This window comes from Pteronotus mesoamericanus, unplaced genomic scaffold (assembly GCF_021234165.1).
Source record: "Pteronotus mesoamericanus isolate MK-2021 breed Mesoamerican mustached bat unplaced genomic scaffold, CSHL_Meso_final contig_702, whole genome shotgun sequence".
Classification (NCBI taxonomy): domain Eukaryota; kingdom Metazoa; phylum Chordata; class Mammalia; order Chiroptera; family Mormoopidae; genus Pteronotus; species Pteronotus mesoamericanus.
This window is the reverse complement of record NW_026555239.1, coordinates 7,088,052-7,106,109: the sequence shown is the minus strand read 5'-3', so window position 1 is coordinate 7,106,109 and position 18,058 is coordinate 7,088,052. Positions and strand designations below refer to the sequence as shown.

Genomic DNA, 18,058 nt, shown 5'->3' with positions numbered 1-18,058 from the left:
GCACAAGGTACCCACTTAACTTCTCAGCTTCGTGCCTTGCACACGAGCGCCTCACAGGGACCAACATCTGTCCCGGGGCGGGGGCGCACACAGGACACAGCCTCTCCTGAGGCACCCTCTTCCCCAAGACCTCGGCCGCTGGAGCCCTGGTTGATGTCACTGCTGCCTGCTCTGCGCGCCACCCCGCACACCAGCAGACGCTCCCGGAGGAAGCGCGGGGAGCCGGCGCACTTCCCTTCGTGCGGGCGCTCCTTCACTCAGCCCGTGCTTCCTGAAATCCCTGTGTGCTCCCTCATGGCTTCAAAAAGTTCTTTTCAAAAATTATTTGCTTCTGGTCTGAACAGTTCTTGGTCTGATACCAGCTGCGGCCTCACAGCAGTGGAGAAAATTTTAAGTAAAGAACAGCGTTTTATTAACATACAACAGCATTCATTCACTAAAACAAGACAGTTCCGGAGGCTTACACAAAGGCCCTTTTATTATGAGCAACCAGAGAAATGAAGCCACCTGCCCCAGATGTCACCTGCAGCCAGGGAAATGAACAGTTTGGCACTTGCTCTGAACAAGCTGTGGCAGGATGGCCAAGAGCAGAGGTGTTTCTGGCTGCACCCAGGGCCCCTCCAGCAGGCAGACACTGGCGTGAGGGCTGGCAGTGAGCAGCACCAGGCAGCCGTCTGTGTCGGTTTCCTCTCCCCCTGACTGTCAACGGTGTAAGGACACAAGGTTCTGACTGTTTTCTCAGTGCTCACTGCCTGTTTCAATAACCAACACAAGCAAATGTACGAGGCGCACTGAAATGAGGGTGGCTGTCTACAATCTCCTTTCGTACAGGGCTGTGACATTGCGCCTCACCCACAACACAAGTCTGTGGCTGAACAGTAAAAACGCAACGGAAAAGTAGAGTAGTCCAGGGGCTAGTAACCTGTCTGTCCTGTGAAGGGCCCGACAGTAAACATCCAGAACAGGCCGCCAGCCAGACTGCGCCACCGGTGCGTGGCCGTGGCCGAGACTGTCCCCCTCAGCGGTCAGGCCTTCATCCACTCTAACCAGGTTCTGAGACAGCGGAAATGCGGGGACAACAGGACCCACTGCCGGGAACTCTGTGCTGACTTGCTGTAGGGGGAAAGCCATGAAGCTCAGGACCTCAACTTTGGAAACAGCCCCGAGAGGAGCAGGGCCGCGGTTGGCGTGGGCACAGCCGAGCAGGACTCGCTCCCTTGCACCCTGACCGCAGCGCCCTCCCACGCAGGTCAGAGATGCTGGGGGCCATGCCAGCCCTCACCTCCTCTGCAGCCCGCAGCTGACCGGACCGGGGCTGCCAACCATTCCAGGGGCCGATGCAAGTCCTGCTGTACCGGGGGCCGCACGCAGCCGGTGATGCGTGGGCGGAGGAGCCCTCCCACTAGCGCCAGCCCTGGCCTGGGCAGGAGACGGGGAAAGGGAGCCGCAGAGCGGGCTGGCTGAGGCCTGGGTCACACGGCTGTCTAGCCGCTCACTGTCCTCACGTGATGAAGTCTCCTCTATTGTCAAAACCGAAGTCAAACCCTTGAAGGGTGAACACAGAAGTAGGAAAGCACGTCAACGCTTGTCCCTGATAGGAGCTGGGTCACTGCCACATGTGTGGTTGCGCGCACACAGAGCCTTGTATGGCGCACAGAACCCTAAGGGACAAGGAGCCCCAGCTTGTGACTGGCAAGCAAACTGGAAGCAGAAGAGCAATTTAGAGACTTAAACCACTCAGAGTGTAAGCCCCAAACCAGGTGTATGGACCTTTCAAGGAATCGTCCCCCATGTCAAGTCCAGCTAAGTACTCAAGTAAGAGGCCAGAGACCCAGCAAGAAGGCCACCCACTGCCTTGCCCTACTGGGTCCTGTGAGGAGGGACTACTACTAGCTCCAGGTAGAAAGCCAAGGGACCCTCCCCTCAGGAAAGCGCTGAGCACAACACTCAAATCTCCACATCTGCTCTGGCCTCTTGGACTCACTTCTAGGACCTGGTTAGACCCAGCAGAGCAAAGACTGATGATGGCCTGAATCCCAAACTGGTGAGGTCTTTACATGTAGCACACATTTATATGAACTCTGAAGGAAGTCACAGGAAAGCCACATCAGCGTGGCTCATCAGTGTGTCCCCAGTCAGTGCTCCCTGAGCATCTAGAACAGAAGCCCAGGCAAGAGGCTACATGACCAAGGCAACTGCGAGGCTGCCCACAGCTTTTATTAGGTAACAAAAGTGGCAGGAGCACTCACTCTGTGAGTCAGCACCACTCTCGGAGATGCTGTTGTAAGAACCACATCATCACGTCTCTGATGTTCTGCCTGAGGTGAAGTAAAAATTCAGAGAATGCATGAATGCGGTTTCTATGTATATTGGACCCAGGAGAGGATGACTATTTTATCATCCTAAGAATAAAAAGGCAGTGTACTCCAACAGTAGGAAATTGCAAATAAAAAGTTTAATTTCAGAAACTGAGTTCACCATTTATAAATACACTAAAAACATAGTTGATGCAAAGTCAGATTAATAGGTACAGTATTTTGACGAAACGACTCTTCAACAGGGTCGTAGGCAATGAGCGACTTGTTTCACCTGGCATAATCCGTTGGTATGAAATAAGCACACGAACCCTTTTCTAGATGTTGAAGCAACAACTCTGAAGGCATGTTATTGTTCAAAGAATCTGACAACCGACCATTCATTCCGATGTCCTCGGGATTCTAAAATACCCGTGATGGCTGAGTCTTCCCTATTACAAAAAGATCTAAACACCTAAGGCTATTCTCACAATTGTAATATAACCACCTTCTTCCCGGTTACCTTCTTCCCTGTTAATCAGCCACCTCTTCTACAAAGAACTGTATGCGTGATTTCATCAGATGGGGGGATCACTACACAAATGTCAAAAGAGCTTCCGAGAGCAGAGACACTAAGTCAGAGGCGTGGAGGTCTAACCGCCAGGACTGCTGTAAACGTGCCGTGCGGTGCGCTGGCCGGACAAGAGGCAGCAAGGGGCTCATTATAAACGGTCAGGACGTCTCCGAGTTAAGTGACAATGTGAAACCTGAACGCAAAGAGTGTGGGGAAGGTCTCCTTAGCGACTACCACGTAACTGACATTCCATGATGCATGTAAGTTTAGCTGTCTCTCTAAATGCCACATCTCCGTTGTAGTGACCAGCGATCTTCTAACATATTCTCTACACTCCAAACATACATTACAGCTGCAGTTAAAAACTGCTCAGTTAGGATGGCTTCAGCTCCACCTCCACTTTACAGATTTTATTGGACACCCACATTTTTTTCTTGCAATAAAAGCATTTTTCACTAAAATACAGTACCTGATTTGTGGTTTTTACATAATTGAATAAAAAAAGTACAGAATAAAATTGTTTACATCTTCTACATCATTCTAGTAAAACAAATTGCTACCCCAGCTTTTAAAAAACTTTACAGTTACGGATTAAAACCTAATCATCATATTTCATAATTGACGAGACAGGCTATTTCTAGTGGCTTCTTAAGAAATACATCATGTACCTGGCCTGAAGGACTAGGAGTAAGGCACATGTAGACATTACAGTGAGTCTGGAAGGGAAACTCAGCAGGGACCTGAGAGTGCCTGGCCTGATGTCCTCCCCGGCCCCAACTGCAGCAAGCCACCAGGCCGCGACAAGCAGCTGGCGCCTAATGAGCAACATCACCTTTAGCCTGGTGGCTCCCTTGTGACTTCAATACTGAAAGTATATTAAGGGAAGGTTCACTTTTAAAAAGACAAGTTTTTCAAAGTGTTCCATCATGAGCCTGGACTGGCCGAAGCTACCGTTCTCGGTGGGTGTGCTGAACAGCCTTTCTGAAGGGACGATACTTGGGGGACAGCCCAAAAACCTGACGGCCAAGGCCGACAGGCCCGGCCAGGCTGACCGCTTTAGGTTCCAGTAGGCGAGCGGGTCACAGCTGTGTTCTAGCACCTCCTCCTCCAGGTACGCGAGCACCATGGCCTCAGGCACCTTCGTCTTTTCCCTCGGGTCTTTCTTTTTTATCTTGGCCATGAGTGACCACAGGCTCTCGTCCCCACTGGAGTCTCTGGATGGAGAGCCTGGATCGCACCCATTGGAGACTGGTGTGTCCTCTGAGGTAGAATTCAGCATTTCTAGTTCCCTGATTAAGTCCTGCTTATACTGCTCCGCCTCCTCCTCGGAGAACAGGGAGGCTTTGTAACGAGGGTCCAACAGTGTAGCGAAGATGTACCTGGGGTCATGGAGGGCGGCGGACAGTCGGCTCACCATGGCTTCCTTCAGAGACTTCAGCATGGTGTCGATGCCCATCGTCTCCTCAAACAGCATCTCGACTTTCCTGTTCAGGATGTGGGTCATGGGGATGACCTGGCTGAGGGTGGACATGTGGCTGCTCATCTCCCGACTCGCGGCATCGAAGGGCTTCAGCGCGTGGCACACAGACTGCATGACCTCCCACTGGTCGCAACTGATCAACTCTCTGAAGTTACACTCGACGGACATCTCGTTAATTGCCCTCTTCTGTTCAATGAGCCGTTCCAGCATGTGAAGCGACGTGTTCCATTTGGATGGGACGTCCTGAATGAGATGGTGTGGTGGCAATTCGTACTCCTTCTGCAGCTCTGCCAGCTTCTCCCTTGCTTTGTGCGATCGAAGCACCCGCTCACATACCTTCCGAGCGATGCTCAGTAAATTCTGGACCATTCTCTGGCTTTTAATGGCCTCGTTGACAATGAGATTCACCGTGTGACTGAAGCACTGCACGCTGGAGTGCTCCCCTTCATTCAGCGTCTTTCCTATGCTGGGATTGTCGGTCACCGTAATGCCAACCTGAAGACCAGTGGATGTCACCCAGGCCTCCCACCAACATTCCAGCTGCTTCTGAATGCTGTTGCCGCTGTAGTCGCAGTCAATCTGTGACACGTCTAACAGGGCCGAACAGTGGTGGTCCTCACAGTGCGGCCGGACCGATGACTCGAAGGTGACCCAGTGAGCAGTGAGTGTCAGGTACTCGCGGGTCTGGTTACTCATCCATATCCCAGATGTGAAGTGGACCACGCCACTCTCCGCCTCCTTAAGGTGTGACATAATGATCTGTTTCACATTATCGTACATTCCTGGGATAGCTGTCCTGGAGAAGTAGGAAGGGGAGGGCAAAGAGTACTGAGGTTTCAAGTATTCGAGCAGCCTGTTAAAGCCAACATTGTCTACAAAAGAATATGGCTGAAGGTCAAGTGCAATCATTTCAGCTATGAGACTTGTTATCTTTTTGGCAACTGGATGAGAATCATAAAACTTCTCATCGGTGTCATCAAAGGAGGAAGCTCCTGACAGTTCTGCACTCAGGGGCACACGGACGCCTGGAGGAGAGGGCAGCGCGGTCTTGGGGACATCGGTCGTCAGCACGCTGCCGTGGAACCTCTGTAAATGCCTCAGAAGACAACTGGTGCCCAGGTTAGTTGGCTTCTTCCCTCTGCTTATTGTCCGGCCACAGTGCAAGCACACGACTTTAGTGGGGTCTGCAGAGCAGACAGAAAAATGATTCCACAGCTTGGAGGTCTTCTTGCTGTGAACGGGAACTAGAACTGGATTGCTTTTGGGGACCGCTGTTGGCAAGCCAGTCAATCTGGAGGAGGATCTTTCGGTGGAAGCCACGGTGTCATATGAAGAATTTCCGAAACTGTCCCCCAGTAAGCCCTTTTGGTTGCCAACAACTTCCGGGTGGCGTCTGTAGAGATGTCTCATCAAACAGCTGGTGCCCACGTCGCCCTTCTTCCCCCGACTGATAACACAACCACAGTGCCTGCACACTGCCTTCAGGCTGTCCATGGGGGCCAGTGAAAAGTGATGCCAAACCTCCGACTTCAGTCTCTTCATCACCTTTTTATTCTGTTGGAAAACAGCACCAGACTCGAACATGGGAAGGCTGGACCCATCGCCCTTCTGCTTCTCAGGCGAGGACACCAAGGAGGCCTCACCAACATCATCAGAGGATGACAGCACAGATGAGTCTTCCATCAGCCCATCCCCGGGGTTCACCTGTGTTGCCATGTCTTCAGCCAGCCGGTCAGGGGAAGAGGATGTCAAGGGGGACTCCTTTACCAGCTTCCCTGGCGATGAGGACACAGATCTTGGTTCTCCGTCGGGAGGCGGGAGAGAGGGCAGCAGGGCGGGTGTTGCGGGGTATGGGGGCGGCATGCCCGCGCCTCCGCTCTTCTCCTGTAGCACAATGGCACGGTGTGCCCGCCACATGTGCCGGATGAGGCAGCTGGTGCCCAGGTCCTTCCCGTTCTTCCCTCTGCTGAACTCATTCATGCAGTGAATACAAACAGCCTTGGAGCTGTCCAGAGGTGACAAGTAGAAGTGCTTCCAGACCGCAGACCACCTTCGGGACCCAGATGTACTCTTCGGAAGTGGGAGGCTCTTCTCTGGCCCATTCTCTGCAGTATCCTCATACTGGGGCATGGGGAGGGATGGAGGTGGCGCCACGTGGGCTTCTTCCCTGCTGTATTTCTCAGAGATGGACAAGTCGGAGGAGACCTCTTCAGAAGACACAACGGACACAGGTTCCTCTGTCACTTGATCGGGAGACGGGATCTTGGAGGCTGTTTTCTGCACAAGTTTGACGGGTGACAGTATGGTGCCCATTTCTCCAACGTGTGCAGGCTGTGACGGGAGCAGCAGGGCAGGGGAAGAGAGGGTGGCCAGGGTGGACACACTGCCGTCTTCCTGGATGAGCACCGTGGGGTGCGCCCTCCTCACGTGCCGCATGAGACAGCTCGTGCTCAGGTCCTTCTCGTTCTTGCCGCGGCTGAACTCTTTCATGCAGTACACACACACCGCCTTCGTACTGTCCCGCGGAGAGATGAAGAAGTGTTTCCAGGCTGGAGACTTCTTCCTGGAGCTCATGTTGCGGGTGGATAGGAGGCTCTGCGTCACAGCCTCCATGGCGACGTCGTACAGGGTGCTGCTGTACTGGGAGAAGAGAGCCCCATAGTCATCCTCGTGGTCAGTGGGGAAACCCTTCCCCGGCGGCCTGCAGCTGTAGCTCGCTTCTCTGATCTCTGCCTGTTCATCGCCACTGTCGGCTGCTTTCCTGTCCTCTTGTTCAATTTTAAAATCCATTCTTTCTGAATTGTGATTCGGCATTTGATCATCTTCCTCCTCTTCTACTTTAATATTTATTTTATCCGAAACAAAATCACCACCCCCTTTGGGATGGGTTTCTTGGTTATTCTCCATGACTGACCATAACTATTCTGGCTGTGGCATCGTGCTGATACCTGTGTTTAGTAAAAAAAAATACGAACACTCATCCGTGTCCCCAAATGTATGGTATCTTCAGTGTTTTCTAAGTAATTGCATCTTTCAGGATGTTTATGAAAACGGCTAATCATAAACCTTACTGAAAAATGGAGGCTGTAACTCGTAAGTGCACCGTCTCAGGGCGCAGGCCATCGCTTTCCAAGAGCTCTGTGAAGCCCTTTGTGGTGCCGACATAAACTCACACCGCGCAGACGCTCTCGTTGTCCTGGAAGCGGGGTTGTTGCCATTTTGATGGTCCTTCTGCATTACCTACAAAAGATGAAATCAAGTCAAGCACTTAACTGAGTTACACTTTTCAAACCTGTAGTCCCAGGGATATATCAGCCTCAAGATGCATAAAATACAATTCTGTAATGGTAAATTAAATTTAAAAACTTGTTCCTTGACCTTTGTACACTCTAGTTATAGAAAGAACATACACTAACACTGCAAAGTAAGAAAGACATGAACGTAAACTTAAATGACCTTTTGATAATGCATTGGGAGAACAGGGAAAAAACCCTTCAGCAGTATATAGAGGTCAGTTTGGTCCAGAATGGACACCCTCACCTACCAAAGAGTGTCCTAGAGGCACCCCGCAGTGCTATGATCAGCAAAGCTGAAGTCCGTGAAACCAATTTCATTCTAGTTTGGTATAAAAACTGACACACAAACTAGGAATAAAAAGCCTGCAGCTACCCTCTGCAATAACCAATTCACACACTAAACACTGAACATAATAGAGTAAATGAGGTCCTTGCATCCAAAAATGGAGGAGAGTCCCGCCAGAGTCGAATGGCGTCAAACCTGCAGGGAACACCCATTCTCAAGAACTATGACCCCTAGCACAACGAGCACTAGGAACTAGGACACATGATCTTCAGAAGGCACTTGGGAGCAAACAAAACATGCAGGACAGGAACAGGCACGGGCAGCACCGCCACCGGGCTGACATGTAAAGCATGAGGAGGAGGAGAGGCAAGAGTACGGCAGTTACTGAAAAGGTACAAAAAAGCAACGAAAACCTGTTCTTGGAAATTTGGAAGCACAAGTACCAGGGAGAGCATGCTTACTGTAATGAAACTAGATTCCATATAACTTAGTCCAAATAACTTCCATATTTTTTTTTAAGAAAAAAAAATCTTCTTTTTTTAACACCAATAGGTGGTTCAATATAAATACAACCAGAACCGAAAGACCCAAAACTACACAGAAGCCAAAACCAGAATGCCAAGTGGTGGAGACAAAAAAACATTTGTGACCCTCTGGCTCAGCAGACTCCAAATAAAATCCAATGCAGAGGAGAAATAAAGAAAACAGGAAGGAAAAGCTCGTGCTCGCCTGTGGAAGGAGAGAATGGCGGTGGAAGGCCGCGGCGGGGAGGGCAGGCCTCGGGCCGGGAGCGGGGAGCTCTGCCCCGAGCTGCCCCAGGTGAATGGGGGTGCAGCCCGGCTGGGAGGCAGAGCCAGGATGAGGGAGGGCCACGCTCCCGGAGGCAGGTGGTGGCGGCCGGGGCAACTGGGCGAGGCTCTGACGCTGGCTCCAGGCTTAGTCCTAGTGGCTTCCCCACCCCCAGCAGGCGGCATGAAGCTGGCCCCAGACTGGCTTGGTGCTTCCAACAGCCATGCGGACACCACGCCCTTGCCTGCGCAGCCTAGATGGGGCCCCTGAAAGGCACCAGATGCCCAGGGGTGAACGGGTGGTGCCAGAAGCAGTGCCAGCCGGCAGGGCCTGTGCCTAAGACCGTCTGAGGAGCACCGGGCTGCCCGGCCGCGTTTACTGCAGGGCAGCCTGAGCCCTGCACAGGAAGCAGCAGCTACGCCCCGGCCGCTGCGGCCCAGCGGGCTGAGCCCGGCCTGTGAACCCAGGGCCGCCGGTTGGATCCCGTCAGGGTGCAGGCCTGCGCTGAGGGGCAGGCGAGACGCAACCACACATGGACGTTTCTCTTCCTCTCCTTCCCCTCTAAAAATAGAATAAATAAAATCTTAAAAAGAAAGAAAAAAAGAGTCTAGCTTGTCCGAAATATTGATAATGGCTGTTTATAGAAACATGACACAAATATGAGTGCACGTATGTTTGTTTATCAAATTGTATAATATGTCAATTATACTTAATATGAAACAATACAATGTTTTTTATGTATGTAGCTATGAGGCCTGTCCAGAAAGTATCCAGCCATGCGCTATGAAAAATCAAGGCATTTATTAAACATACAAGATACATTGTACATAGGACAATGACGCTTCAGTCCCTTTCAAAGAAGGCACATTGAGACCTCACACAATTCTCCCAATTGCCGTCAACTGCCCTGTTGTATTTTCCTGAATATCACCGATGGTCTTAAATCTCTTCCCTTTCACCTTGATTTTAGTTTGGGTTAAGCCAGAAGTCACAGGGCACCAAATCTGGGCTGTAGGAGGGCTGAGTCCCCTGGGTGATCTGATGTTTCACAAAAAAACTCTGCATGAGACGTGACGTATGAGCAGGCACATTGTTGAGATGAAGCTGCCAGTCACCGGTTGCCCAGAGCCGCGGCCTCCTGAATCACCCGAATATTTACATGGAGGAATGTTCAAGCTTACTGCAAAATGTGATGCTGATTCATTGCTCTACTTGCTCAGTCATTTTGAATGTGACAGCCACATAGTACATGTGCCCACTCAACGGCCTCTACCGACCCCACTGACTAGTACAGGCGTCACTGTGCACGCATGCGCGTTCCAGTCCCCTCTCCTTGGCTGTCAGGTTGTCCATGTTGCGCAAACTGTTCCCATTACATCAACAATGGACTTTTTCTGGTCAGCTGGTCTCTTTCGTCTCACCCCCCCCCCCCCGGCCGCCCCCAATTCCTGCTAATATTTGGTCTTTGACCCCGGTTCCTGACACGGAGCTCCTGAGTGACAGGAGGATCTCTTGTTCTAATGAGGCAACTCTGGGTGGCTACTAAATGGGGACTCAGTACTAGGAAGACCAAGCTGTGGTTAGGAGCTTGGACCCACAGCCCTGTGCCCTCCCGCCTCCTCTGGAGAGCGACAGGCTTGAAATTGAGTCAGTAAGCGATCATGCCTATGTGATGAAGCCTCCGTAAAAATCCGAAAAAATACAGGGTTTGGGGAACTTCTAGTTTGGTAAACACAATAAACAACAGAAAAGGGTTAAGGCCAAATCCCACAAAGAAATGAGAGAAAAAAATAATGAAGAACAGAAAAACCATCACCTCAAATGAAATAAAAACTACTAAAAGTTACTTCAAAAGAAGCTAATGATATTAAAAAGCAATACAAAAGAACAACATAAATCAGGATAGAAAACCACTAAAATGAGGTTCTGGGTCCTTGAAAAATACTAAAAATAAAGTAAAATATCACTTCAAGAATAAAAAACATAAGAATAAATAAATGCCACAGATGGTTGCTTAAGATAAACAGATGGGAGGGAGAAAGGGCGGAAGAGAAACATCGATGCAGGAGACAGACACTGACGGCTGAGGCCCTCCTTATACTCCCCGAGCCGGGACCGAACCCACAGCCCAGCCACGGGTCCTGACCAGGACTCGGACCGGCAACCTTTGGCTCTGGAGGATGAGGCTCAACCAAGTAAGCCACACTGGCTGGGGCAGAGAATTTTTTTAATGAAATAGAAATGACTGTATCGACTCAAGAGAAAATGACCAATTTAAAAGGCAGGTAAAGAAGATCCACATAGGTACAGTCAGAGCACCCCTCACCAAAAGGAAGGGCAGAGCAAGAGGCAGATACTGAAAACTTACAAACCTTTCCTGAAGGAAAAACTAGACAGAGTACACCATGTAGCTGAAAAAACCCATCCCTAATAATTAACACTGAGATATAGTGTAGTAAAATTACTGGACCTGAAGAAAAAGAAATGCCATGCAGGCAAAAAACAGTCATTTATCAAGGGAAAGAATATAAAATTGTCATGAGTTTGACAGCAATGTTTTATGCTGGAAGACAACTAAGTAACATATCTAAGATATTCAAGGAAAGATAATGTGAGCCAAGGATTTTTATATCCGGTCAATTTGCCTTTCAAGTGTAAGGGACACAGAAAAACTATTATCAGTGTGCAAAAATGAGGAAAAATTTGCATGCGTCCTTCCTAAGAAATCTACTGGAGAACTTCAACCAAGAAGTCTAGAGAAACTGACATCACGACTGGACGTGCGCACTGTCTACGTGGCTGAACCGAGGCCGAGCGGCGGCCCAAAGGCAGCGGGGGCCGAAGGCAGTCGGCAACGGCTACGCGCGCTGCCAAGTAGAGGATGGGAGCACATGGGGAGTCTGATGCCGAAAATATTTTACCTGGTTTCTGAAGTGACAATGGTGGTGGCTGTACTGCCACTTATTCTGAGACTGCGTTGTGCGCAGCGAGGGCTACGGCCAGGAGCAGTGGCCGTCTACGCTCATTTCCTACGTCCTTGAGAACCAGGGTTCTCGGGGTGGAAAGGCGACGGAGTCATGAGAGTCAAAAGGTCAGATAAACATCCTGTAGTCAGTGACCGGATAGAAACCCTAGCTCTGTTCACTGCAAACGCCTAGAAACAAAGGCCAACTCAGCACCAAGGAGCAAACCTCACATCAAGGTCATGGTTTTAAAACATCGCTGCCCATTAAAAAAGGCTCCTTGGAGGCATGGCTTCTTCCCGGTCGGGCAGGAAGGTCGCAGGTGAGCGCGGGCCACGTGGGACCGCCGGAGAGCAAGGGGCAGCTGGAAGGCTGCGAGAGTTTTATCGGAGGTCCGGGAGCCAGCTGTCCAGGGGGGTCAAGGGAAGGGCCCCCACTGTCCAAAAATGGACAATTTGAACATAAAAAGGCCTAAAACCACATTAAAACTCATCCTATACATTTAAATCTATAGTTCATAACATCAAAATAAAATCAGTCGGTCACCTTTGGAGGACGATAGAAAAATGATTATTTTGAAAACCGATAAAGAAAAAGGATTAAGCATTGATCTTCAGTTTCCTACATGCACATTAGCACTAGATAACCCAACAGCAGGTAAAGGCACGCTTTTCTTACTAGAAGTGCAGGAGGTGCTGAGCCAGAGCAGAGCTCCGCCGTCTCACGACTCCCCACGGATGAATGCACAGAGCGCAGGCTGACCTGGCTGCCAGCATCGGAAAGAGATGCCACACGTTTGTGCGTCCTGATGGAACAACGCCACGCCGCCATGAAGGAGACTCACCAGAGGTCAAACCTGAATCTGATCACGTCTCAGAGCCAACCACAACACACAGGGAACCGAGGACACGGGAACACACTGCGCCCACCGGAGGACCGTGATCCGCAAAATCTAGACCGAGAAACGTGGGTCCGACCACGGGGCCCGGTCCACAAGGAACGCCCCAGGGGAGTGGGAGGGATGGGAGGCTGAAGTGTCATATAAACAGGCAATACCTTACTATTTAGAAGTGCACAGTTCAGTCATGAAACTATGGGGAAAAGTCAGAGAGTGACTGCCCTTAAAGGGAGGTCGGTTCCACAGGGAGGTCGCTTTTGTCAGGGAGGAGGGAAGGAGACATGATTGGGACAGGACACATGGGAACATTTTATTTCTTGACCCAAGTGATGGTTACAAAAGTGTCCGCCTTATAATAATTCAAGCTATATACGGATTCTATGCAGTTTCTGTATCTGTGCTGTCCTTCAAAATAAAGAAGCTTTAATAAAAACCCTCATGAAACTACATTAAGGAGGGTCTTAGGATGCCAGGGACGAATGGACCCACACACAGACCAGAGAGTCCAGGACTGGCCCAGAACACAATCAGGCGCGCACCGGAGTTTTCACGCCTGAGACGCTGCACGGCAGTGAGCACGGCAGGGACTGATCCCAGGACAATCAGACCTATGGGAAAAATGACACCTGTTGACCCCTAGCTCATGCTATTCCCCACATCAACTCTAGGTCAATGGTCCACTAAAAGCAAAACAATAAAGAATAGAGGAAAACATTCTTATAACCTTGACTTAATCCAAAAGAGAGCTAATCATTGAGGGAAGACGGATAAATCAGACCACATTAAATTAAAAAACTTGCCTTGCCCTGGCTGGTGTGGCTCAGTGGATTGAGTGCCAGCCTGTGAAACAAAGGGTCGCCAGTTCGATTCCCGCTCAGGGCACATACCTGGATTGCGGGCCAGGTCCTCAGTAGGGGGCATGCAAGAGGCAACCACCCATTGATGTTTCTTTCCCTCTCCTTCTCCCTCCATTCTTCTCTCTCTCTAAAAAAAACCCCAAAAAACAAAAAAAACTTGCCCTGACTGGTATGGCTCAGTTAATTGAGCCCTGTGATCTTTGTCCTGTGAACCAAAAGGTTGAGGGCTTGATTCCCAGTCAAGGTACGTGCTTAAGTTGCTGGTTCCCACCTGGTCGGGGCACATAGAACAGGCAACCAACTGACGTTTCTCTCTTACATCCATGTTTGCCTCCCTCTCTTTCTACCTCCCTTCCTCTCTCTATAAAATCAATAGGCGTTCTGATGTGAGGATTGGAAAAAAAAAAAAAAAAAAAAAAAAAAAAGGGTGGGGGTGAGGGCCCTGGCCAGGGGGCTCCGTGGGCTGGAGCATTCTGAACACCAAAAGGCCGTGGGGCCAGTTCCTGGTCAGAGCAACGACCTGGGTTGCGGGTTTGATCCCCAGGCGGGGCACCATTGGGAGGCAACTGATCAAGGTTTCTCTCTTACATCGATGCTTCTCTCTCTCTCTCTCTCTCTCTCAAATCAATAAAACCATATCCTAAGGTGAGAAAAAAAAGTGGGGCAAAGGAGAAAGGGATGTGGAAGGCTGGGGACCTGGAAATCAGGAAGGAGGCCAGGAATGAGTACACACTAGGGGCTCTCTGGGACTTTTTACGCTAAAGCACAACATAGAAACAATGGATTCGGATGGCTCACACCCTCCAGGCCTGAGGTTCAAGCAGTGCCTTCGAAATCCAAGAGCAATTAGAGGACAGACAGTGGCCGCCTCTGAACCCATGCGTTTTGCGCAGAGAGGTTCAGAAGGAAGCTGAAAGCAGGCCAGAGGGCGCGGCAGGCCTCCGCCTAACGGGGCGCTCCTCGCCCCGCGGGGGCCGTGGTTACTCATTCGCTTTGGTCCCCCCCAGGCAGTCATCACAAGGAGGAGGAAGTCAGACTGAAGGGGGAAGCTGGGCCAAGCACAAACACAGAGACGGCTCACACTGACCACGGTCGCTGCTCTTCATGTGTCCACAGCTCCATCTTCCTGCCTGGCCGCCCTCCAAAGCTGCGCAGGACAGGGACCTGAACACAGAAACACATACGGTCCTCCCTCCGTGTCCACAGGGCGTGGGTTCCAGGACCCACCTTGGATGACAAAATCGGCAGATGCGCAAGTCCCTCCTGTGAAGGGTGCAGCTCGGTTACCCGCGAGCAACGGGAGGTGAGGGCGCCCCCCCAGGCACCCATCACGTGCGACGCTCGATTCTCCCCAAACACACTGCTGACGGCCCTCTGTTGGCTCGACGCGCTACCAGCGATACAAACAAGCCACGGACACTTACCGTCTCTGTGTATTTACACGTTCTGCTCTCACAACAGAGAAAAGAAAACGGTAAGAAAATCACGAGGAAGAGAAAGTACCTTTACGGTCCTTACTGGGAAACACACCAGGAACAGGCGGACCCTCACACTTCACAGCCCTGGTGTTCAAGGGTCTGTATTCGCCCACGGCCCGCACACGCGCCCCCTGTGAACTCCGAGTCACCGCTCGAGTCCTCAAAATACCTGGCACGTGGAAACAGTTGTCGCACCGTAGCGCTGAGAGAGGCATGACAAGGAAAAAAGTCTGCACCTGTTCGGCACAGACACAACACGCAGCATCGCGGGCCTCGGCACAAAGGACGCAGCAGCAGGAACACGGACGTGTCCCCAGTGGTTCCGACCGGCCTGCAGGTATGGAACCCCCGGACACAGAGGCCCACATACCCCTTCAGGAAGCGAACGCCGCAGAGCAGCTGCTTGGCGCACACGGTGCGGCCAACAACCCTAGTCACTTCTTACAGGTCGCTCTCCGCGGTGTGGAGAATGTTCTCTGCGCAGCCTGAGGAGCTTACGGACCGCCCCCTCCAGTGTTCCCATCCAGGAATTAACCGGCACCAGCGAGCGGGTTTCATCGCTGTCAGGTGGACTCTCGGCCTCAGCCTGCTTTTCACGCAGCAGAGGAACTGTGCGCTCTGACACTTTTTGAAGACTCACAGAAAACCTCGAGCGTGTCCCGCAGCTTTTCCTGCGAAAACGTCAATCATGACAAGCAGGTAACAGCTAAGCAGGACCGAGGGCAGGGGCCGCAGGGTCCCGGGGGAAGCCCTGGAGCCTGCGAGCCAACGCCTGCAGGCAGCTTCCTCTCCGAGGCAGCTGTTCAGTAACTGAAATGAACTCCTGATTGAAACCCGGCTTATTCATCGCAGTAAGTGAAAGGAAACTAGGTCCTTCCTAGTCTCCTAACTGTGTCACCATGTGCTGGAGAAAACATCAAAAAAAGGGTACCATTTCTATACACAAAGTCACAAGGATGCCCTTGCTTTCTTAAGCAAACTGGCCTCAGTAAAGTCTGAAGTAGATCTTAAAAAACTATGCACTTTGAAGTGAGGTTCAGAACAGATTAGCTTCCCGCTGTTAACAAACGCAAGAACGCGGACAGAAGCTTCTTCTGAAGGCTCAACCTGGCGGGCACTTGTTTCCAGAGGTGCACGTGTCCACTGAAAGTCTCCCGAAGTGCGAAGTTTGCGCAGAGGGGCAGTGGACGCTGGCAATTCTCTTAAGCCATGGAGGCGGTGTGGGTCACAAAGGAGAAAAGAAGTACACAGATGACTAAGTTTATTGGGGCCTAGAAAAACAACTGCCATTGAAAAAACATTCGAAATTACGCGTAGCGATTTCATTCAAGTTCTTACCAATTAAATTTGAATGGTCATTTCCAGAAACACATACAATAACTGGAAAACATCAAAAGCAAGTACTAATACTGAACTCGTCTCATCCGCTTCCTAAGACATTTAAACAAGGCCCTTGGTTACCCTTCCTGGAAATGCCAGTGAAAATGAAATGTATGTACCGACAAGCCCTTAGAAAACATAATGCGTAAGGCGATTCGCTGCGGTGGCAGAAGACGAGCTGCCTCAAGAAAGACAGGAATAAGCACCTGTCTCCGGAGCCGCCGCAGCCGCCTGCCCAGGGGCCCCCACCCGACCGCCACTCTTCCCGGACGATCTCCGTTCCCCGGCCCCGCCCGGCCGGACCCTGCAAAAACGACACTCGCCTCGCGCGCGCAGACCCTCGCGTGGTCACCCTTCCCCACAGGAGCCCTTCCGTTCGCACGAGCCACCCCCGCCGTCCCCGCGGCGGCGGCGGAGGGGACCGCACCAACTTTTACCACTTTAGGTGTTTCGTCCGCAAAATCCTGCTGCCCGGAAAACGCGCCTCGGGGGCGACCATCCCGCCGGGCGGCTCTCCAGGGCCGCCGCTCGCCAGCTGTCAGCCTGGGCCGGGGCTGGGGCCAGGGGCAGGCCCGGCGCTGGAGGCATCGCGGCCCAGTGGGCGGCCCGGGCGGGGTTCAGGCCACGGGAGGCCGCGTCCGCCCGGCGGCCAATGCCAGCCCGCGGCCGGCGCAGACAGTATTGAGGCGGCGCGGTCCGGCCCGGCCCAGCCTCCGACCCCGGCTCGGTTGCCGACCCCGGCTCCGACCCCCGGTTCGGCCTCCGACCCCGCCACGACCTCGCGCACAGCCCGGCCCCGACGGCCGGGTCCTGGCGCGAGCTCGTGGCTGAAGCAGAGCCGGCTCCGGCCGCGCACTCACCGCGGGCGCCGGGCTCGGGCGGCGCGGCTCCCGCCCGGTACAGATTACGGACCGCGCAGGCGGACGCGCTTCTTCCATTCATTAGCCGCCGCGGCTTTGTCTGCCCCCGCGGCCCCTCCCGCCGCCTCCGACGCCCGCCACCCGCCAGCCCGCGACGCCGCCGGACGCTGCGCCCCTCCCAGGGCCCCGCGCGGCGCGAGGCGGGGCCGTGGGCGGAGCCGGGGTGCGCAGGCGCAATGACGAAGAGCCGGTCCGCCTCGCCGCGTCCCGCCTAGCTCCGCCCAGCTCCAGGAACCTGCGCGAGAGGCTCTCGGTGCGGCGGTGAAGCCGACGCGAGGACAGACTGCGCAGACGCAGACGGCGCCGCCCGCCCCGCCCCCGCGGTGGGCCGAACCTACTGCTCAGGTGCAGATTCACACTTAGGCCCGCCCCGTCCGGTAGGACAGACCACGCAGGCGCAGTGCTCAGAGATTCGTGTCCGCTTCCTTGTCGCAGCGGAATAACTACTCAGGTGCCGATTCTTGCGCTAGCCCCGCCCCGGCTCAACGGACCGCAGTGTTGTGTCCAAGCTTCGGCGTCCCAGCAGGAGGGTCCGGGGCCACGGCGGCTCAGCTGCGCGCTAGGCTTAGCCCGCAGGTGCGCGTGGGTGTGCCAGGCCCGGTCTGTTCGCAGGCCCGGCCCCAAATCCGCCGGAGCTCGGAGCACCGGAGCCGCGGGGACAGGGAGCCGCCTGCGTGCGGCCTGCTGCCCCGCGTGTCCCGGGCCGCGGGAGGCAGCGCCCGGAGGCCGGCTTACTTGGCGACGGCACCGAGTAAAACTGAACCCTGCGTGGGCCGTGGAGGGAGCGCGCGCTGCCGTGGCCCCGGCAGGGCGGCCCTCGGGTGGGGCTGGCTGCGGCTTCCG

General features: G+C 53.0%; 1 protein-coding gene across 2 annotated transcripts; it reads right to left on the bottom strand.

Moving 5' to 3' along the window:
- Positions 1-2,699: 2,699 nt before the first annotated feature.
- On the bottom strand, positions 2,700-17,292 carry ZBED4 (zinc finger BED-type containing 4). 2 transcript variants are annotated; one of them, XM_054582507.1, is made up of 2 exons: positions 17,156-17,292; positions 2,700-7,588 (listed from the first exon to the last, which is right to left on the bottom strand). In XM_054582507.1, exon 2 carries the CDS (start codon positions 7,253-7,255, stop codon positions 3,728-3,730), a length of 3,528 nt encoding a protein of 1,175 aa, XP_054438482.1. In that variant the 5' UTR covers positions 7,256-7,588; positions 17,156-17,292; the 3' UTR covers positions 2,700-3,727. The 2 variants fall into 2 exon arrangements, with proteins under 2 accessions (XP_054438482.1, XP_054438483.1); XM_054582508.1 differs by lacking the exon at positions 17,156-17,292 and adding an exon at positions 16,733-16,757.
- Positions 17,293-18,058: the final 766 nt, after the last annotated feature.